This window comes from Chenopodium quinoa, unplaced genomic scaffold, assembly GCF_001683475.1.
Source record: "Chenopodium quinoa cultivar QQ74 unplaced genomic scaffold, ASM168347v1, whole genome shotgun sequence".
Taxonomy (NCBI): Eukaryota; Viridiplantae; Streptophyta; class Magnoliopsida; order Caryophyllales; family Amaranthaceae; genus Chenopodium; species Chenopodium quinoa.
Window position 1 is genome coordinate 1,532,376 of NW_018744137.1, and position 22,126 is coordinate 1,554,501.

The following is a 22,126-nucleotide window of genomic DNA, read 5'->3' on the forward strand; positions in this document are numbered from 1 at the left end:
AGATTTCAAGTAGCATCAAAAATGAGAAACAAGTGGAGTATTTTCCTTATGTACTAAAATATTAAAATATAAATGGATCCATGTTTTTTCAAACAATAACACAAGCAAATAAGAAAACTTTACATTAGAATGTTAGATTAGACTACACTGGAAAAATTCATATTAGACTAAAAACTTACAAATTGCAATTTAAAACACCTTTTATTCAAAGTGATATCTAACACTATTTATAAGAAAAAATAAATAAATAACAAAAAATATTTAAATCTATTTTTTTTTAATGACTTATACTTTCTAGAGAAATGTGTATTTTTGTGTGAAAATTTTCATATAAACCTTTTGTTCTAAGAAAAAATTAGTCTAAAGTAGTATTGTTTGTGTGTGAAACATTTGAAAACATTATGTACTTTAGTCTAAATTTTTTTAGAATTATTTAAGTCCATGAATTTATCTAAAGTTTCATTATCTATAATTAATTGAAGTCCTTTTCTGATAATATTGGTACTATGGTTCCTTTGTTTGATTTTATTTTTCATGTTAAACGTGCAAGCAATTTTGTCGTCCACTTAGTTGCTAGTCTGCATGAATTCTTTTCCGCAAATGCGGACCTTGATTGGCAATTAATTTCCTATATTTTTTTGAAGTTAATTGAACTTATTTTGGTTGAAATAAGCTAAAACAAGCAAGTTCAACCAAATAGGCCCTTGATCATACATACATCAAACTTCCCTTGTATTTTTAAAATACAACATTTTTTTTGACACGTTTTTTAAGGAGATGATTAGAGTAAACAAACGAGCATGCAACTTTATCAAAATAATTTGAACACTAAGATTACATTAGGGTTAGGTACTACATGCATAAATTTTATTTTGAATAATTTATCCGTATCCATTATTTAATCTCTTTTTCAAAGTGTGTTCCAAAAATGTGTTGTATTTAAAAGAAAATAGATGAAATATATTTATAAAATATTCTGTAGTAATTATAGCAATTACTCCAATTAGTACTCCGTATGAGTATAAGGACTATGAGAGGTCATTAAACTATTAGACTCCACTCCTATTATGTTTCCATTAAGGGCATGTTCTCATTAGTTGAAATTGAGTTCAGTTCAATTCAGCTCTTAATTTCCTTCTCTTATAAAATATTCATTTCAGTTCAGTACAGTTCAGCTCAGTTCAGTTCAGCTGAGTTTAGTCAATGAGAACATGCCCTAATTTATCTCAAAATCTTGCTATTTTTTTCCTTAAAGAAACCATACAAATTGAATCTATTCAAATTTAGGTCAGACCATTATTTTCCTAATTTCATTTTATTAATTTGTATTGCTGTAATAATATAAAAATTATGTATTTATAAAATACACTTTAAGACAACTTTAATAAAATTGATTTACTTGATAATATGTATTTATAAATCTTGTATTAACATAAAAAAAAGGTCAAAGTCTAATTAAACTATGAGAGCTGACAAAACTTGACTAAGCGTAGAAATGTTTACGCTTCGCATTAGATTAGATTAAAAATTGCATACTATAACACCTTAATTCTAGTGAAGATAACGTAGTATCGAACTCTCAATTGTTCGTTAGTACATCATTTTGTTGACATGAAATCCCACTTGTCTGTCTATAAATTCGTTATTATTTGAATTTAATAAATCAAAATTAACGTAAAACTTTTTTTTTCCCAATTTGAACACATCCCCCGCACAAAAAGAAGTGTTTAATAAGTTTAATTTGAATCTAAATTATAGAAATCCGTGATAGTTTTGTACTCTTAACCTAATTACAATAAGATGTATGAGTTTTAAAAACGAATAATAAAAAGTCAAAAGATAAGGCTCCATTCACTTTATCTTATGTTTGCTGAATTGAAATTATTTTTACTGGACTGAAATTATTTTTGTTGAGCTTAAATTATTTTTACCAAACTAAAATTAAATTTACTGAACTGAAATTATTTTTGCTGAACTGAAATTATCTTTAATTGATTTTTTTTATTATGTATCTTCTTTATCTTTAATTGATTTTTTTTTATTATGTATCTGATGAATATTGTTTAATTAATCATCAAATGAAAATAAAAAAACTAAAAGCTTGATTGATATTGTTTTTTATTTTTAGTTTTTTTTTTGACATTTTGGAAAAAAAAAGCACAACAATTGTGTCTCCTTTTCTGCTAGTTTTCAAGATTATCACGATATTTGACCAACTTTTGATTCACTATACGACATACTTCATAATTTTGAAAAAAAAAACAAAAAAAAAGAAAATAATAGTGTTACTAAACATACCCTAACTTTGAATTAATTGGGTGTATCATGCTGCTAGGTGTATACAAAAAATATCAAAAGCTTCAAATTTATGAGGAATTACCAATGAACACAAAAGATTCTGTAAGAGAATAGATTCAAAGAGCGAGTTGGCGGGGCCACCGCGGGGCAAGTTATAAAAAATCAAGACGTCAACGGAGGCGGAGACACTAGTAATCCCCATTCTCCCGTGACTGAGAGCCACACAGTGTAAAATAACGTTGGTTCACTCCATCCCCACAAATTTTAAAACTGGAACCCAATTAATACACGTCGTCCAACCACAATCCCAAAACCCACCTTCCAAACACAACTATTGGTTCCCAATTACCAAACGTCTCGTCAATAACCCCCCTTTCCTTTCGCTTTCAATTACCCCATATTCAGTCTCTGGTTTACAAAACCCCCCCTTAAATATCTCTCTTTCTTCTAAATTCTCCACTATTTTTATCAAAAAATCAAATTAAAATAATGCGTTGCACCGAGTTGACTCAGTAGCAGGTTTCCGCCATTACTGATTCAACTCGGTTATGGAAGCTTTTTGCTACCATGTCTGTAATGGCTCCTCTGCTCTCGCACTCGAGAAGCTTCGCATTTCGACGTCGACTTCCTCCGCCGTCAGAACGCGGTTTGTCGGAAGTTCGGCGGCGGCGCTTCGTTTTCCGAGTGTTGTGTTCTCGAATTCCAGAATGATCACCGGAAACGGCGGCGATGTTGACGGAAAAACGAAGATTGCTGCTCCGAAGAGGAGGAGAAGCAGGAATCAACGGAAAACTCCGCCGGCGCTGGCGGAGACGTCGCTGCCGGAGCCGAGGAATTTGATTGCGAACAAGGCGCTGTATCACAATGGAGATCCGTTAGGAAGACGAGATCTAGGGAAGCTGGTGGTGCGGTGGTTGCGGCAAGGGATGAGTGCGATGGCGGCGGAGTTTGCGGCGGCGGAAGTGCGAGGGGATTTCTCGGAGTTGGAGCAGCGAATGGGACCGGGTGTGACGTTTTTGATTGAGGCGCAACCGTATATTACTGCAATTCCTATGCCAGTTGGTCTTGAAGCTGTTTGTTTGAAGGCTTGTGCTCATTATCCTACTTTGCTTGATCATTTTCAGCGTGAGCTTAGGGATGTTCTTCAGAAGTTGGAACGCGAGGCGGTTGTGCCAGATTGGAAGGAGACACGGTCGTGGAAGTTGCTTAAGCAATTGTTTAATTCAGGTCCATTTTTATGCCTTTGTATTATGAATTGGTTGTTTGATTGCTGTTTTTAGGGTTGTTAGTTGTCTAAGATTGTGATTACTTGATGAATGTTAGGGTTTTGTTGGTAGTGTCGTAAAATCGAGCCTGATACTTTTGTAGGGTTTTAGGATTTGCTAACTGTCATATTAGAATGATGATAATGAAGGATAAATGAAGTTCACTACAACTAAGCATGTTGTGTGTTGCTTGGGTTCATAAATGGATTGTGAATTTGATTGTAAAAAGCCGGTGTGATTTGTTCTGTTTAAACTTTATAATCATGCTGTGCACAGTTGGACTGTTTGTTAAATTTACTGCTTCGATGATCAGTTTGATAGCTTATTGGTCCTAATATGCCTCCTGCTGATTGTTTTAAATCTGATCATATGAATGTAACAGCGCAGCACAAAGCTATAGCTAGGAAGGTCACTCAGCCAAAGCCTGCCCGTGGTGCTTTGGGGCTTGACATTAACAAGGTCAGGAAGATGCAGGCTACCATTGATCAATTTACCAATCATATGGCAAATTTGCTTCGTATAGAAAGGGATTCAGAGTTGGAATTTACTCAAGAAGAGTTAAATGCTGTGCCTACACCTGACGAAAATTCTGATTTCTCCAAGCCAATTGAATTTTTGGTCAGCCATGGGCAATCACAACAAGAGCTTTGTGATACGCTTTGTAACTTAACTGCAGTTAGCACTTCAACTGGTATCTCAGCTTGTGACATGAACTTACATAAAGTAGTCAATTCCGTTGTTACTTTGACTCAGCATCTCTCTTATACCTGCAGGATTAGGTGGAATGAATTTGGTTGTGTTTAGAGTGGAGGGTAATCACCAGCTGCCACCCACTACTCTCTCTCCAGGTGATATGGTTTGTGTGAGAACATGTGATAGCAGAGGTGCTGGTGCAACTTCATGCATGCAGGGTTTTATTGATAATCTTGGGGAGGATGGCTGCAGTATTAGTGTTGCTCTGGAGTCTCGACGTGGTGATGCTACTTTTTCAAAGCTCTTTGGAAAGCTTGTGCGAATTGATCGCATTCCTGGATTGGCTGACACACGAACATATGAGGTAATTGGAAATGATGAACTGGCTCTGTTTCTGGTAAACATTGGAAAGATAGATATAAGTTACACTGTAAGTGAGTATGTGCGTGCATGCATTACATAAGCGACACACATCTCTGTGGTCCTTAAAGGTCATCGCCTTAATATGTGTTCTAGTTACTAGTTGCTATAGCACGTTGCAGTTAAATTTCTTCCTTAATATTTGTAATTGATAGATATTTTTACTGAAGTACTTGCATCAGTTGCATACCTGCATCTGCATTAATGTGTTTCCTTGCAGTGCTAATATATCTTTGAATTGTTAGTTTCTTTTGATGGACATTAGTGCTGTTTCTTTGCAATTCTCTTCCTATAATTTTTCATATGAATTGTTAGATTCCTTTGTTTTGATGAGATGTGAACCTTGTACAAATATCAATATAGATTTAGCATGAAAAATTGGTTAGATTAACCTATGTGAAGTGCTTGCATTTTGTAAAAATGTTAAGAGATTTACCAGGTGTGCTTGCATTATCTTATCTTGGCTCACTTAGAAAGTTTCTTGAATTTGATTTACTCTTGATTAACTATTGTCTCTTCATGTATTCTCTAGCGTAACTGTGAGGCGCTGATGCTACTGCAAAAGAATGGTTTGCAGAAGAAAAATCCATCAATTGCAGTCGTGGCTTCTCTGTTTGGTGATAAAGAAGATGTTGATTGGCTGGAGGACAGTCATGTGGTAGACTGGAAAGGAGTAGAAGAGGACAGTCTGGTGGACAGTAGCAGTTTTGACGATTCTCAGCGTCATGCAATGGCCTTGGGTTTGAATAAAAAACGGCCTATGTTAGTTATCCAAGGGCCACCTGGTTCCGGAAAATCAAGGTTGTTAAAACAACTCATTGTTCTGTCTGTTGAACGCGGTGAAAAAGTGCTTGTTACAGCCCCAACAAATGCAGCTATTGATAACATGGTTGAGAAACTTTCTGATACTGGAATAAATATTGTGCGAATGGGAAATCCAGCCCGAATATCTGCCACTGTTGCTTCAAAATCATTAGGTGAGATTGTCAATTCCAAAATTGGGGATTTCAGGACAGAAACAGAAAGGAAAAGATCAGATTTAAGAAAAGACCTGAGACTTTGTCTAAAGGATGATTCATTAGCTGCTGGCATACGTCAGCTTATAAAGCAACTTGCTAAGACATTAAAGAAGAAGGAAAAGGAAATTGTGAAAGACACATTGTCAGCTGCCCAAGTTGTTCTTGCCACTAATATTGGAGCTGCGGATCCACAGATCCGAGGGTTGGGGCCCTTCGATTTAGTTATCATTGATGAAGCAGGGCAAGCAATTGAACCCTCATGCTGGATCCCAATTCTGCAGGGAAGGCGCTGTGTGCTTGCAGGTGATCATTGCCAGCTTGCTCCAGTGGTTTTATCTAGGAATGCACTGGAAGGAGGTTTGGGAATCTCTCTTCTAGAGAGAGCAGCAAATTTGCATGGAGGAATGCTCATTGCAAAGTTGACAACTCAGTACCGGATGAATGATATCATAGCTAGCTGGGCTTCCAAGGAAATGTATGGTGGGTTGTTGAAGTCTGCTGCAGAAGTCTCATCTCATCTCCTTATAGATTCTCCTTTCGTCAAGGTAACCTTGATTAGTATCTATTAATATTTAAAAGTAGCTGTTTGACTTTGCTTTTTATTTTTTAATCGTTTATTTTTCACTTTCAACTATTTAGTAATAATGGGCTTTTCCCCTTTTCTTGCATGTCCTGAGACCATTGACCGTACTTTTTTTCTCTCTTGCTTTCTGGATAGCAATCATGAGAAATTTTCATACATTCATATATAATTTAGTTTTTTTTTTTTTTTTTTTTTTTTTTTTTTTTTTTTTTTTTTTTTTTTTTTTTTTTCCTAATCAAGCATCGGAACTTTAGGTTTTGACTTTTTTTTTTTTTTTTTTTTGGTTAACTTACAACTTCAGATACTTGATTACATTTCAGTATTCTGGGTACTAAGCCAACCTGCATCTTATTTCTATTTTTCTGTAGTTGGAAAATTAACATTCCGGACTTGAAGCCTTACGTTATCCCAATCCCAGTAAAATTAAGCTAATATAGACCAGTAGTCTAATTTTGCTTCTCTTTGATTTTAATCTATTACTGAGATCAAGTATATCTACTTAGTTATCCTTATCTGGGTGAAATGGAGTTCATATCTAGCCGCTTAGGCTCTGCCACTTTCAACTTATGAATGGGAGCTCCAATCACGTTATATTGCACTATAGCAAATAGCATTGGATTTATGGAGTGATGTTACACTGATTAAAAAGCCATTGGATATCTAGAGTCCCAGATTGCTGAAATAGTAGCTGCAAGCCTGCAAGCATTGCTTTGTAACTACCTAAAGAGTTCTTCCCAGTATTAGCTAGTACCTAATTGACACATATTCAGGACTTACAAAAGCAAATAGAATCCTTGTATAGCCTTGCAGGTGATAGCACTTTTGAAATTAGTATGTCAGTTCCTTATAGTTAAATCTTCAAAACACTTATCAGTCATTCATTACCTATGACTTGAATGGGCTTTTAGTTGGCATCTAATTTGTCTAGCAATAAAGACGTTTAGTATTTTATTTAACTTGGAAGGATCTAGGAGATTAGATTGTGGTGTAATATTTAACAAATTAGAGGTGGAGATTGTTTTAGGAAAACTCTTCTAACTCTATCTCCCCTCCCCATCTGTCTTTGTATTTGGATTAATGAGCCACACTTGCATGCATCAATTACCACAATGTCTTGGTAAAGTTATAGTTTCATCTGTAATAATTAATGTTGTTTTGGTTGAAAAAAATAATGATGCATAAAAGAATTTCACCAAATTGTTAGTCTCTGTTGTATTTGTGTCACTAAAGCCTATGTTTTCCTATTTGCAGCAAACTTGGATAACTCAATGCCCATTGCTATTACTGGATACGAGAATGCGGTATGGTTATTTATCTGTTGGTTGTGAGGAACAAATGGATCCTGCTGGTACTGGTTCTTTCTACAATGAAGGAGAGGCAAATATTGTTATCCAGCATGTCCTTTCATTGGTTTATGCAGGTTTGTTTCTATTTAGAAAACATGCTAATACATTGAAATCTCTTACATGTGCCATTTTTTTGGGGATATCTGAATGCTTTCATAAATTATCAACATAGACATGTAAAATTGAGATTGGCTAACCACAGTACAGTCATCTTACTGTCACTCAAAAACGCTAGGCCCACCTACAAAGAGCATCGGTTGTTTCATGGGGCTTATGTTCTAGGGAAGGTCTCCTCACAGACCATCATCATTTTCTTAGCAGAACTAAGATATGGAAACATTTGGACATCCTGGTTGCCTAATATCAACTAGGCCAACATTGTTTGTTTCACACAGAAATTTAATTCCATAGATATACTGGGAAATGGCCTTGAGATGTTTGGTTGGTACTAGAGTTTGAAATTCCTGGGAATTGATTTCCTAATTTGTGTTTGGTTTAATTGATATCAGCTTTTATATGAAAATATTAGCATATATCAGAATTTGATTAGTGTACACCACTATAACCAATCAAATCAGGAAGAAGCCTAAATAAGATTAACAAAAAGCACAATGATTTCGTCAAAATAAATAAAAATAAAAAAGCACAACGAGCCATTAATTTTTTTAAATGTAGAATTTGGATTTGATTAGGTTTCTCACCTCTTTGTCATATTTAAAAAATAAAAAATAATTCTATTTGAGATGTTTCATCATAGCAGAAGTAGAGAATTGCAGCTTGAAACCCAAGTTGTTTTTGCAGCCTTGTTGGTAAGATGTAGAGAAAAGGAGTCATGTAGACTCATCAATAAGAGGAAGATTGAGGGCAATTGTGTTTCTTTTTTGTTTGAAATCAGAGCAATTTTTTTTATTTGTTGACCCCCAATGCGTGGGAGTTCTGAATGACTTGGGAGGATGGGTAGTGGGTGAGTGAGCTCCCATGTTTATGTGAAAACTTCTTAGGGAATTTTAAATCCCCCAAATTTAGCTATTTTCTGCCTGCCAAACACGAGCTTAATGGAGCATTTCTCAGTATAAACTAGGTAATTCCGTAATTCTGCCATAATCATCATTCATCATACAAATAACATAACTTTCATGGTTGCAAACTATTTAAACAATTTTTAGTTTTAATTACATTGTGATGACTAATGTAAGTTAGGTAATCAGCCTGATTAAAGTAAAGAGAATCCTGATTTCTTAACTGAATTGCTTTATAATTTTAAACAAGTCAGTAGTTTACTGAAGATGTACCTCTGTTATACACTGCACCCAAACTTTTGTAATAAAGACACTCCTTTTCCAGGTATGGAGAAGGGCTATGCAATGCAACTGTCACATTTTTTTTTTGCTTTTTTCATTGATGACGAGCTTCATATAATGAGGAAGTTGATTAAGTATTCTCTATCATGCAGGTGTGAGCCCAAAAGCTATCGCAGTTCAATCTCCTTATGTTGCTCAAGTGCAACTGCTGAGAGAGAAGCTCCATCAGTTTGAGGAGACTAGAGGGGTTGAAGTGGCAACAATTGATAGCTTTCAAGGCCGGGAAGCTGATGCTGTAATCATCTCTATGGTAAGTCTCATCTTAAACATTGTCCCTTCTGCTGTCTACCTAAGATTTTACTGTAAAATTAACAGGAAATTGATAGTTCTGCTTTGGCTGAAGTTTTTGCACTATTTGCAAGTACATGGCAAGTGACACTGAACTTTTCAGGTTCGATCAAACACAATGGGTGCTGTTGGCTTTCTTGGGGATAGTAGGCGCATGAATGTTGCCATAACAAGGGCACGCAAGCATGTTGCCATTGTTTGTGATAGCTCAACTATATGCCATAACACCTTCCTTGCAAGGCTCTTGCGGCATATTCGATATTCTGGAAGGGTCAAGCATGCTGGGTCTGATTATTTAGGAGGTCCTGGACTCGGCTCCAATCCCATGTTGCCATCATTAAGTTGATGCAGCCAGAAGCTTTCTTTATACAACTGATTCCTGAGCTATTGGTTGCTTTCTTCCAATTGTTGATACATACGCCTAGACCTCATTCATGTATAGCATTCAAATTTTTATATTGTATAAAGCATTTTGTAGCGCCGTTGTAAGTGTATATGTGCATAGCAGTCTCAGTCTCACTTGCATACATAATACAAACATTTGCAAAAATATGTTGCAATGAACATCATTAAGTTTACTACTACAAACTTTATGAGAACATAATCTTACAGTATATTTGCATTTTCTCGAGTTCCCTTCATAATTATAAAAGTACTCGGTATGATTTTGTATTATAATTGTTCGGATATAAGCATTGATGAACCTAAACCCTTCTGAATCCCTATCATCACCTTCTTGACCAATTGTTAACAACCTAAATATATAAGCTCTAACAAAAGACATGAACTTTCAACGAAAAACTTGAACATTTGATGAACAAAGTTGATTGCCAAAACAAAGATGATTACTGCTAACATATCAAGTTGATTATATTGCCCAAACTGCCAATTAGTTGAAAGATCAATGCCAACTCAGTTGAAGTTAACAATCCAGTAAATTGGGAAGATTTATCTAATTGGTAACTCGGCTAAACTTGCAAGGTTGCCAAAATGCCAACGTTGAACGAAACCTCAAAATCACAAGTAGAATTTTAACTAAGCTTTTTGTGTTTGGGACACATGTTACATGCCCTTAAACAAAATGACGAATAGTCATCAGTTCATCACCTAAAGCCAATAAACAGATAAATCAACAATAGTAGTCCATTCACCCTATTGATTTGAAACTTTAGCTTAGCTTACAGAGGTTAATATAGTCCGCATTACCGGGCAAGGTTCCTTTAGGAAAAAGGTAAGAGAATCCTCATCCTCAAACCCGTCCCTAGCGGCCTAGCTAAATTGATATACAGACTCAAGATTGATAAATATAGTCCTTACTGATTTTTTACGAAGTAATAGAGCTTCATTTACTTAGGTCAACGCATTGATATGTATAAATTAATATGTATAAATCAATTAATTTATACTATACCATTAATATGTATAAATTATCTTATGATAAAAAATTAATATTTTAGAATTTATATATCCACATGAGTAACTGATTATATTTTGAAGGAAACAGTGATTGTACACTCTTGACGTTTGCATTCTAAATTCGTAATTTTTCGAGGGATAAAAACACCTTAGTTTTTGAATAGATTAAATTCCCATGCATTGCATAAAAAATAGATTAAACTACGTACCAAATTGATTATTTAATTCCCCACTTATGTTGAATCTATATATAACCAAATATTAAATTGCAATGGATATCTATTTCTATAATTAATTAAAGGTCAAATTAAGACATTCATAATAGCATTCAAAGAAAGGGAGCAGATATTGACATGACAATTATTCATTTAATCATTCATTATTGGATATTGTCTGCCTCACTACAGCTAAAAAGTTCTTATAAATAGAGACACTCGATACTTCAAACATGCAACCAACAATAATATTCTAGCTCAAAAACTATAATATACACACGTATATTATACATCTTACTATTACTTTTACACACATTTTTGTTGCAATACTTGCTAGACAATTTTCACATTATGGAAATTAATACAAACTTTGAGCGTAACGCTGATCTAAAGACCTTTGACGAGTCCCAAATGGGTGTGAAAGGCCTTATTGATGCGGGTGTTACACAATTACCTCGAATTTTTGTCAATGACCTACCATCCCCAGACTCAAAAAAAGTCAATGAGGGACTAAAGCTAAACATCCCGGTGATAGATTTCACCGGGTTAGAGGACGCAGGTCCCGAGAGACGAAAGGAGATTATCAAGGAACTATCTGATGTAACTGAAAAGTGGGGGTTCTTTCAAGTCGTGAACCATGGGATCCCCCAACACGTCTTGGAAGAGATGCTCAAAGGCGCTAGGAGGTTTCATGACTTGGATGCCGAGGCCAAAAGGCAGTACTATGTTCGTGGAATCGACACGAAAAAGAAGTTCGTGTTCACGTCCAATTTTTATCTCTACACCGGTCATGTGACTAATTGGAGGGACACCACCGTTGCCACCATGAACCCTATGCCCGATCCTGAAGAGATTTCCGAGGCATGCAGGTATATATAATTTTTAAAATGACTACCACTATACTTAATTTTTATTAACGGATTATTTATTTATTTCTTGTTGATCAAATTTATAATGGCTTTTTAAAAAATTACTAGCTAGATGTAATGTATAATACTATATAAATATAATGCATGTGAAAGGAGTAAAACTTTGTAAACCTCATTACCATATTTTTTCTTTTTAAAAATTCTAATGATTTAAAAAACATAGAAACATTTTTATGTATCATATGATAACATCACTTAATTCAAATTTTATTTGTAAATGCCGTACGACTTTTTATTAATGAATTGATTTGTTTGAAAAAAAAAAAAAACTAACATAATTTTTTTTTTTCAACTTACATAGAGATATAATGATGGAGTATGGCAAAAGTGTGAGGAAGCTAGGACTAACATTCATGGAGCTATTATCCGAGGCCATGGGTCTAAACCCGAACCATTTGGAAGACATGGACTCTGCTGAAGATTATCTGCTCTTAACCCATTATTATCCTCCATGCCCACAACCCGAATCGGCTATAGGCATCAACAAGCACGCTGATAACGACATCCTTACGGTGCTCTTACAAGACGATATTGGTGGACTTCAGGTTCTTCATGATGATATTTGGTATGATGTTCCTCATATTCCTGGTGCCTTGGTTATCAACACTGGAGATCTTCTACAAGTAAGCTAATTTAACTTTTTAATTGTTTTTTGATTAAAGGTATTAATTAGTGTTTAACAAAGTTGGATGAGAACAAGCTAACCTTAAGAGTTTAGGGTAATGTATTGAAAATAATAAGTTAATTTTATTGAAGGTTGACTTTTGCACATATTATGAAGGTTTTTAAATTAATATATATTAATAACTCATACTCGTATTTTCTATATAATTATCTTTATATTATAAGCATTATTCCCTTTTGTTCAAAAAATAAATAAATTATTTTTCCTCATAAATAATAGTATATTTTACTAATAATTGTTCCCGGTAATGGTTTTTCGCCTAGGTGGATACATGGACAATCGATGTAGATAGTTAATTGTCATTAAGATTTTGTCCGAGGAAAACCTTTTTGAGAAAGTAATTTAAAAGTGTTTGGGTTTATTATTTATAACATTCCTTAAACAAGTGCCACTTGCATTGAAAGCCCACATGAGTGTTTTGTCAAGTGAACAGTAAGTGTTCATGTAGTTGAAAGTAGGTTTCCATTATATGATAATCAATTATGGAGTATGTTGAATAACGTCTACTAGCTAACATCTAGCTACGTACTAACAAAAGTAGTAACAAGACTAACAACTAATACTTCGTAATTGAAATCACCAACATTTTTTTTTATTTTTTTTTTTGAAAAACGAGAAATCACTAACATTTAATAATAGGACAATCAATTACTTATTATGTGTTGAATACCGCACATACAAGAAGACAAAGTATTTTTCTTGTTTTGAAACTAGTCTACTTTTTTCCAACATCTCGAAAATTACTTGAATGTACCCTATATTAGGTTCACCCGAATGACGGGTGCACGTGAAAATTTTCATTTTTTCTACCTAATTTTAAAGACAAATAGTTTAAGTATCTACATACCTTTTTAATCACTTTCCTAGCTAAAAATTTTAGTTTAAAAAAATCATATCATATACATAATTTATTTGACAATTATATAAATAAAATTAAGTACTCCATATTAATTATTGATATGATTTTGTATTATGTGCAGCTGATCAGCAACGACAAGTACAAGAGCGTAATCCACAGGGTGCAATCAAAGAAAATTGGCCCTAGAATTTCAGTGGCATGTTTCTTTAGGCCTAGCTTGAAGAACCCTAGATTACTTGCACCAATTAAGGAATTATTATCCGATGAAAACCCTCCAATTTATAGAGAAACTACTGCCGGTGAATATCTTGCTCATTACTATAAAACTGGCCAAGATTATGGTGTTCAACCCGCACTCGAAAATTTCAAGCTTAACAAATAAATTTATATAAATAATTAAATACGTATGCATGAAATAATCCAAAATTCGAATATGTAATCTATGTTTTTATACGTACAATTTGTTCATCTCATCATTTATATTATATTGCTAATGGCTAATGCTAGTTTGTACCGATCTAGAGATCACTAGATCATTGCTCATAACTTTTATGCCATTTTTCTTTTAATTATTTCAATTTCGATCAAATAAGTGTTGTAAAAGCAAGTTTCATACGGAGTATATCAATACATAATAATAAAATTGTTATTAACAACATATTATTATTGTTTTTTTTTTTTTTAAAATCTTGCTTAAATTTTTTGTTTAATTTTGCAACCACTTCTACTAGTGTTCCTTCATTATTTAATAACTACAACAATTTTGACCACAATTTATTTTTCTCAAGATGTAAAAAACAAATAAATATTGTTAGATAAGTTTAAGTGTATATATATTTTTTTATTTATAATATAATAAAATATATTAGTGGTCAATTTTATGTGTTGTAATAGACAAGTTGCAATTTTTTAGTTTACATACAAAAAATATTAGTTTTTGATGCAATACTATACTTTTGTGTCCAGAATTAGTCTATAACATTTAATAAGTGTAATTGGTATTATAACGACTAAATTTGGACAAAGGCGATTTATTTAAACCTATTATAAATTTCCCCTCAATGTCAATAGATCACATTGAGCTGAAAACAGATCACAATAATGTCGTATTTATTTGTTATTGTTTATTCATGTATTGAATAACAACCAAAGATGACTTTGTTGAATGATTTTGTCAGCGATTATATATGAATAGAAGTTGAAGAACACCATTGCATTATAATATACTATTCCACTATTATACTAAAACAAGCCATGCAGCTATCATTGATAAAAACATGTCAACTTCTCATGAAAATTTTCCTGCCTATACTATTTATAACATCATAATTCTTTTTTCACTATTTTTTCGTCCCAAAATTCCAAAACTAAATAAATACTTTTTTCAAAAAATAAAATAAAATTAATGAAAACAAATTATAAGACTTTTTTATTTGTCAAGTACATACAAATATACAATTAATTATATATACATCCGGTGTATCGGATATTTGTTTAGGAAGACTGAGAATTAAAGAATGAAATATATAGGGATAGGAAATTAGAGGGTGAAATTCGATCTATGAGTAAATATAAATTCTGTTAAATTTTGGCCCTAAATTAGGGAAAACGGCATGTATATCCGCAATCCTTATTTATCTTAACAAATGCCCTATAGGCCTATGTGTGTCTTAACTCTTAAGGTACAATTAATAATATATGCCAATTTGTTAAATATAGAAGAGAAATATATAGAGAGAGAGAAATATATTGTTCGTTGTTATATTCTGCCATCCAGTACGGGATATATATACATGAATAATATCTAGAGTTCCATCAACGGATAAGATCAAATACCCAACTCTAGAGTATTCTAGATGGTACATGGGATAATAGTCATCCACATTTAGATATTTCATAACACTCCCCCTTGGATGACTATATATTAAATAAAACAATAACTAACATTTACAAAAAAAAACCATACAAAATAATACACTATAATGCGCATAAGATGCTGCCTCGTTAAAAACCTTACCAGGAAAACCCAGTGGGAAAAAATCATGGTTAAGGGAAAAAGAGTGCAGCGCGCATTAACTCCCCCTCATGAATACATCACTTGAGGTCTTTAAGATGACGCAATCCAATGCCATAAGCTAACATTTTGAATGTGGCTGTTGGGAGCGCTTTAGTAAACAATTCTGCCAAGTTTTCACTTGAGCGGATCTTAAGGACTTTTATATCACCATTTTTCTGGAGATCATGAGTGTAGAAGAATTTTGGTAAAATGTGCTTCGTTCTATCACCTTTGATATACCCTTCCTTAAGCTGCGCGATGCATGCTGCATTATCCTCATATAAAATTGTTGGAACTTCTTTCTCGGAGTTTATGCCACAATATGTCTGAATATGTTGAATTACAGACCTTAACCATACACATTCTCTACTAGCCTCATGGATTGCCAAAATTTCTGCATGGTTAGAAGAAGTAGCTGCAATTGATTGTTTCATAGAACGCCAAGAAATAGAAGTACCTCCACACATAAATACATATCCAGTTTGTGATCTAGCATTATGAGGATCAGACATGTACCCTGCATCTGCAAAACCAATCAAACCTTCTTTGGATATATTAGAGAAAAACAAACCCATATCTTTCATACCTTGAAGGTAACGAAGTACATGCTTAACCCCATTCCAATGCCTTCGGGTAGGGCATGAGCTAAATCTTGCCAACAAATTTACTGAAAATGATATGTCAGGTCGTGTATGACTAGCAAGATACATTAATGCCCCTATTGCACTTAAATATGGTACTTCAGGACCAAGAATTTCTTCGTCATTCTCCCGGGGTCGGAAGGGATCTTTTTCTACATCAAGTGCTCTAACAGCCATAGGGCTACTCAATGGATATGATGTATCCATAGAAAATCTTTTAAGAACCTTTTCTATGTATGTTGACTGGTGCACAAGGATTCCATTCTTCAGGTGTTCAATTTGTAACCCTAGGCAAAACTTAGTTTTTCCAAGATCTTTCATTTCAAATTCTTTCTTTAAGCACTCTACTGTTATTGAAATATCTTCAGGAGTTCCAATAATATTCAAATCATCAACATATACTGCAATTATGACATATCTTGAAACAAATCTCTTTATAAAAATACATGGGCATATAGGGTCATTCTTATACCCTTCCTTCAACAAGTACTCACTTAGTCGATTATACCACATGGCCCTGATTGTTTCAATCCATATAGAGACCTATTCAACTTTATTGAGTATTGTTCTCGAGAACCTAAATTTGCTGCTTCTGGCAGTTTAAATCCTTCTGGGAGTTTCATGTAAATGTCATTATTCAGTGGGCCATATAAGTAAGTTGTGACTACAACCATCAAGCGTAAATCAAGTCCTTCTCTTATTGCCAGACTAATTAGAAATCTAAAATTAGTTGCATCCACCACAGGAGAGTATGTCTCCTCATAATCAATACCGGGTCTTTGTGAGAATCCTTGTGCAACTAATCGGGCCTTATATCTTACAATTATACCATTTTCATTTCTTTTTCGTACAAAGATCCATTTATATCCCACTGGTATTACACCTTCAGGTGTACGGACTACAGGTCCGAATACTCCTCTTTTTTCGAGAGATTTCAATTTAGTTTCAATTGTTTCTTTCCATTTTGGCCAATCGCTTCTTTGTCTACATTCATCAATGGATTTTGGCTCATGATCCTCATCATCATTCATGACATCTAATGCTACATTGCATGCAAAAACATCATCGACGTCGATTTTGTTTCGGTTCCATGTAATTCCAGACATGATAAAATTTGTTGAAATTTCTTCATTGTCAGGTACCTGAATATCCTTTTCCATCATGTCTAAAGTCTCTTCTGGAGATCCTTTAAAATTAATAGCTTCCTCAGTCTGGCCATTGTCAATTGTTGCTCCTTTTCTCTTCCGAGGATTTTTATCTTTGGAACCGATGGGTCTACCACGCTTCAGGCGTGATTTAGAATCATTTGCAACTTGGGCTTGTCCTTCTGGGACATCAATTTTAATAGGAGCATTTTCAGCTGGTATATGTGACTTTGTCACTTTCTTTGGGTCAGTAAATGAGTTTGGCTATTGATTTGCTAAGTTCTGTAAATGAATTATCTTTTGGACTTCCAACTCACATTGTTTAGTACGAGGATCTAGATGAGCTAATGATAATTCATTCCAACTAATTTCCTTTTCCAGCTGTTTGTTTTCTCCCCCTAATGTTGGAAAAACTAATTCATCAAAATGGCAGTCTGCATAACGAGCCGTAAATAAATCTCCTGTAGTTGGCTCTAAGTACTTAATTATCGATGGAGATTCATATCCAACATATATCCCTAGTCTTCTTTGAGGGCCCATTTTAGTGCGTTGTGGTGGAGCAATTGGAACATATACTGCACTTCCAAATATTCTTAAATGGGATATATTTGGTTCCTGACCAAAAACCAATTGTGATGGGGAGAACTTATGATGACTTGTCGGCCTGATGCGAATTAGTGCTGCTGCATGTAATATAGCATGCCCCCAAGCATAAATTGGGAGCTTAGATTTCATAAGTAATGGTCTAGCAATCAATTGCAGACGTTTAATTAATGATTCCGCAAGACCATTTTGTGTGTGAACATGTGCTACAGGATGTTCAACACTGATCCCAATTAACATGCAATATTCATCAAATGCATGGGATGTGAATTCACCAGCGTTATCAAGACGAATAGCCTTAATAGGAAAATCTGGAAAATGTGCTCGTAATCTGATCAACTGAGCAAGTAGTCTCGCAAACGCCAGGTTGCGAGTTGATAACAATGATATGTGTGACCATCTAGTTGATGCGTCTATTAAAACCATGAAATATCTAAATGGCCCACACGGGGGATGAATTGGTGATATGTCCATTTTATACAGTGTTTTACCCCCGTCCCTTGGTCGTTATTAGTAGTGTTTTTGGCTCTTTCGGGCCACATTTATTACTAATTTGTGTGTTCTAGTGTTTTCGTAGTTTTAGTTATATTTTACAGGAAATTGCACTCTCGGAGCATTTTCCCGGGCTTTATGGACCAACTACGGAAGCTAGAAGGACACGACCACTTTAGGAGCCCAGGATCGGTGAGAGCCGGTGATTAAGGGCTCGGTAATCGGGATCTCGAGGCATTTGGACCGAGTGATCGAGACCCTAAGTGGACATCCGGATTGGGCCGAAGAAATAAGCCCAATCGAAGGTCCAAGCCTCGAGGTGAAGCAAGGGCCCGATCGGGCAAGCTTAGCTCGATCGGGCAAGGCGCGCAAGAATATGCTGGTGCGTCGCCAAAGGCGCGCCCGATCGGGTGAGCTGCTAGCTCAATCGGGCGCGGCTGCTGAGAAGAGCAGTGCGAGAAAAAGGCGCGCCCAATCGGGCGGCCTCTAGCTCGATCGGGCGCGTGTTTCCTGAAGAGCTCTTTTGTCGAGCAATTAGTTTCTAATTAGGAAGTTGTTTTAGTTTTGTTTAAGTGCGCTGGAGGACGATTAATTTCACTTATCTTCTTCCTTAGACTTTCTCTCTCTACTTAGGATCTTTTCTCTCTCTTAACTCTTCTCTCAACTCTTGTTCTTGATTATTTCCATTAATACAGATTAGTTTGGTAACGATTTCTCTTCTCTTAATCTTACTTCCCTTCATCATGACTTATTTTATTGCTTTGATTTGTTTAGTTTTTAATATGTGTGAGTAGTTTTATTTCTAGGGTTTATGGGGATCCATAAATAATATGAAGGGGTAATTTTTTGTTGTTAATTATCAATGCTAGATTAATTTCCTATCGATTGATTTAATGCTCTGTGACTAGATTTGCGCAGATCTTTTATGCATGAGTTTAACAATATTGATTCGAGATTCGACATATGAGAATTGATGTTTAGGTCTGTTTCAATAGGCAGGTTAATTTATAAATGGTTAAGTTGAGATTAGGTATTTACTTTTGATTAGGGGATACGACTTTACCCTGTCAAAATTTGGCGTCGTTGCCGGGGAGACGGTTTTATTTTTATTTCTGATTGTTTTTGTAGTCTAGATTATTTCCCTTTTGTCTTAGAGAGCGTTAGTTCTCTGAGACAAATCTCACATTTGCTTCTAGTTTTTGTTTATGCCCAGGTGTTCCAGATCAGGTTACATCCCATTCGATCCTGAGATCGAACGTTTCTTCCATAGACAGAAAAATCTCTACAAGCAAATCCTGGCGGATTCTGGTGATAATAACAATAATCACCGAAATCCTCTAACTGGTTCTAGCGATTCAGAGACATCATCAGACGCAGAATCAGAGATGACGGCTCCAAAGAAGATTAGTGATTATTCACAACCAAAGCTTACGGATTTTCCACATCTCACCCCTACTCCAGCTCTTGATAGGGTTCAATTTGAAATTAAACCTCAATTTATAACGATGATAGAGAGGAAGCAATTCAGTGGAGCCAAGGGTGAAGACCCGAATCTTCACATTGCCGACTATTGTCAATATTGCAACACCATCAGGCAAGCCGGGGTCACTCAAGACCAAATCAGGGAGATTCTCTTTCCCTTCTCTTTAATTGGAAAAGCTAAATTGTGGTTTAATGGCTTAAATAGAACTACACTTGGTATAACTGACTGGGAAACTCTTGTTTTGAATTTCTATAACAAGTATTATCTTGCAGAGAGAACAACAGTACTACAGAGTGCGATCCAGAATTTTGCCCAAGAAGCCGATGAATCTTTATATGAGGCTTGGGAAAGGTTCAAGGACTTACAAAGAGAATGCCCTCACCATAATTTAGCGCAATGACAGTTAATCCAAGCCTTTTAAAACGGCATTGGAAATTCCTCTAAAATAATTTTAGACTCTGCAGCTAGTGGGAGATTTATGATGAGTGACATTTATGTTACCCTTAGGGGTAGTGTATTGGTCTCTTTTCTCCTGTTTTTTTTAGGTTTTCTACCTCTTTTCTCCTCTTATGGCTTCCTTTTCTTTTATGGATGAAAAGTATGCTTATTTGCGCTTGTTTTGATAATCTTTATGCATAATTTTATCATCCCCATGCTCTCGTGATCTTTGCTATCTTTTGCAGGTTCCATGACGGTCCTAAGCACGGTAGGAGGCCCCTTGGACAAGTATGGAGGCATGGACAAAGACAAGAGGAGCAAAAGGGAAGAAGAGGAAGCAAGAAGAGGAAGTTCAAGAGGAGGTGTGGCCGAACCTCTAAGAGGTTCGGTCGAACCAAGGTGTGGTCAAACTTTTGAAAAGTTCGACCGAACCTCCAAGGCAGTTTCAACCAAGTTTTCAGCATGTTTACAGGAGGGGTCGAACCAGGAAAGTTCGACCAAACAAGGATCAGGGAGGTTCGACCGAACCTACCCTGAGTTCGGCCGAACCTACCCTGAGTCCGACCGAACCTACCCAGAGTTCGGTCGGACCTTTTCCCGTTTCAGCTGACTTTTTGCGGAGCTTCCTAAGCAATTTTGTAAGGGGTATAAATAGTTTTTTTTGCTCCTTAAAGAAAAAGATTTTTCAGTTTAGGAGGGATTTTTAGGTTAGTTTTAGGTTTTAGAGAGAGAAACTCTCAAAATTTTAGAGAGAGAAAGTGAGGAGCATAATGGTTTTCATGGATTTTGGATAATCAAATGAGGAATTTGAAGATCTCCACCTTATATCAATGAGCATTTCTTACTTTCTCTTCTCTTATTGCTTTATTTAGTTGCTTTCATTATGCTTGAGTAGTTTCCCTTCTACTAGGTGTTGAGTGAGACTTTGTAATGATTATTTGAGTTATTTGAGATAAATTTGATGATAATTGTGTGATTAAATTGATTGAATTGATGTTGGCATGTTGTTTGTTTTAGATTGGATTGATCTCCCATGATAGCACACTTAATTGCATATTGGTTTTAGTTTGACAAGGGATTGTGAATTAGAATTGATATATTTGATTGCATTTTGGGTAATTTTCTTCTATGCACCTAGTCAATGAGGGAACTTTTGAGTGTAGTTAATTCTCATTATAATTCTTTCTTTGCATGATTGATTATCAAATGGATTCTCATTAACTTATTGACTGTTCTAAGTGGATCTTTTCCCCTAGTAGACTTTATCATACCTTGTTCTTTATATGTGTTTTAATGTAGTTGTAGTGTCCACTATCCATAAACCGATTTCGGCGTAGCTTAAGCATTAGATCGAGAACAATCCAACATTACCGTTCCTTGTGGTTCGACTCCGAACTTACCACTAGACTTGTTTAGGGGTTAGTTTTAGGATTTATAAATTTATTTGATTGAGTGTGGAATGTGCGACCGTTCTAACGCCCGTCAAAATGGCGCCGTTGCCGGGGAACGGTGTCAATGCTTGATTGTTTTTGATTGCTTGAGTCTAGGTATTTGTGTATACTTTTCTTTTTATTTTATTTTTTTTAATTTTTGCTTGTTTTTGTAAAAAAAATGGCAAGTAACTCGTTTCCTCAATATGACAATGAGCCTTTTTGTGAATATTTCAATAGACTTGTGGGATATTTGGATTTTGATTGTTGTAGTCTTTGGGAGGCTTGTGAGATTTGTTATTTTGGTTTGAATGAGCAAACTAGGGATGAAGTTGAATGCATGCATAATGGTGAATTTAGAGCATTATCAATTGATGATGCTTGGGATTTTTATGTTTGGTTTGCTTGGGATGTCTATAATAAGGGTAATCATGATTCTATTATTAATATGCAATGTGTTG

The 22,126-nt window shown here is 35.1% G+C and overlaps 2 protein-coding genes across 2 annotated transcripts; both read left to right on the forward strand.

The window, feature by feature from the left end:
• Positions 1 to 2,594: 2,594 nt before the first annotated feature.
• LOC110693056 (DNA-binding protein SMUBP-2-like) lies at positions 2,595 to 9,887 on the forward strand. Its single transcript, XM_021870181.1, has 7 exons — positions 2,595 to 3,525; positions 3,946 to 4,254; positions 4,337 to 4,620; positions 5,209 to 6,240; positions 7,530 to 7,698; positions 9,078 to 9,235; positions 9,377 to 9,887. The coding sequence occupies exons 1-7, from the start codon at positions 2,847 to 2,849 to the stop codon at positions 9,617 to 9,619; spliced, it is 2,874 nt and encodes a 957-aa protein (XP_021725873.1). The 5' UTR covers positions 2,595 to 2,846; the 3' UTR covers positions 9,620 to 9,887.
• A 1,260-nt stretch (positions 9,888 to 11,147) lies between these two features.
• Positions 11,148 to 14,026, forward strand: LOC110693057 (1-aminocyclopropane-1-carboxylate oxidase homolog 1-like). Its single transcript, XM_021870182.1, has 3 exons — positions 11,148 to 11,773; positions 12,135 to 12,456; positions 13,499 to 14,026. Exons 1-3 carry the CDS (start codon positions 11,256 to 11,258, stop codon positions 13,757 to 13,759), a joined length of 1,101 nt encoding a protein of 366 aa, XP_021725874.1. The 5' UTR covers positions 11,148 to 11,255; the 3' UTR covers positions 13,760 to 14,026.
• Positions 14,027 to 22,126: the final 8,100 nt, after the last annotated feature.

What these genes read in the sequence shown, in the direction of transcription:
- LOC110693056 (XM_021870181.1), top strand. Translation starts at nt 2,847, where the DNA reads ATGGAAGCTTTTTGCTACCATGTCTGTAATGGCTCCTCTGCTCTCGCA. An exon ending in TAGATTCTCCTTTCGTCAAG is followed by an intron (nt 6,241 to 7,529) that starts GTAACCTTGATT and finishes TCCTATTTGCAG; the next exon opens with CAAACTTGGATAACTCAATG. An exon ending in CCTTTCATTGGTTTATGCAG is followed by an intron (nt 7,699 to 9,077) that starts GTTTGTTTCTAT and finishes TCTATCATGCAG; the next exon opens with GTGTGAGCCCAAAAGCTATC.
- LOC110693057 (XM_021870182.1), top strand. Translation starts at nt 11,256, where the DNA reads ATGGAAATTAATACAAACTTTGAGCGTAACGCTGATCTAAAGACCTTT. An exon ending in GAGATTTCCGAGGCATGCAG is followed by an intron (nt 11,774 to 12,134) that starts GTATATATAATT and finishes CAACTTACATAG; the next exon opens with AGATATAATGATGGAGTATG. An exon ending in ACACTGGAGATCTTCTACAA is followed by an intron (nt 12,457 to 13,498) that starts GTAAGCTAATTT and finishes TATTATGTGCAG; the next exon opens with CTGATCAGCAACGACAAGTA.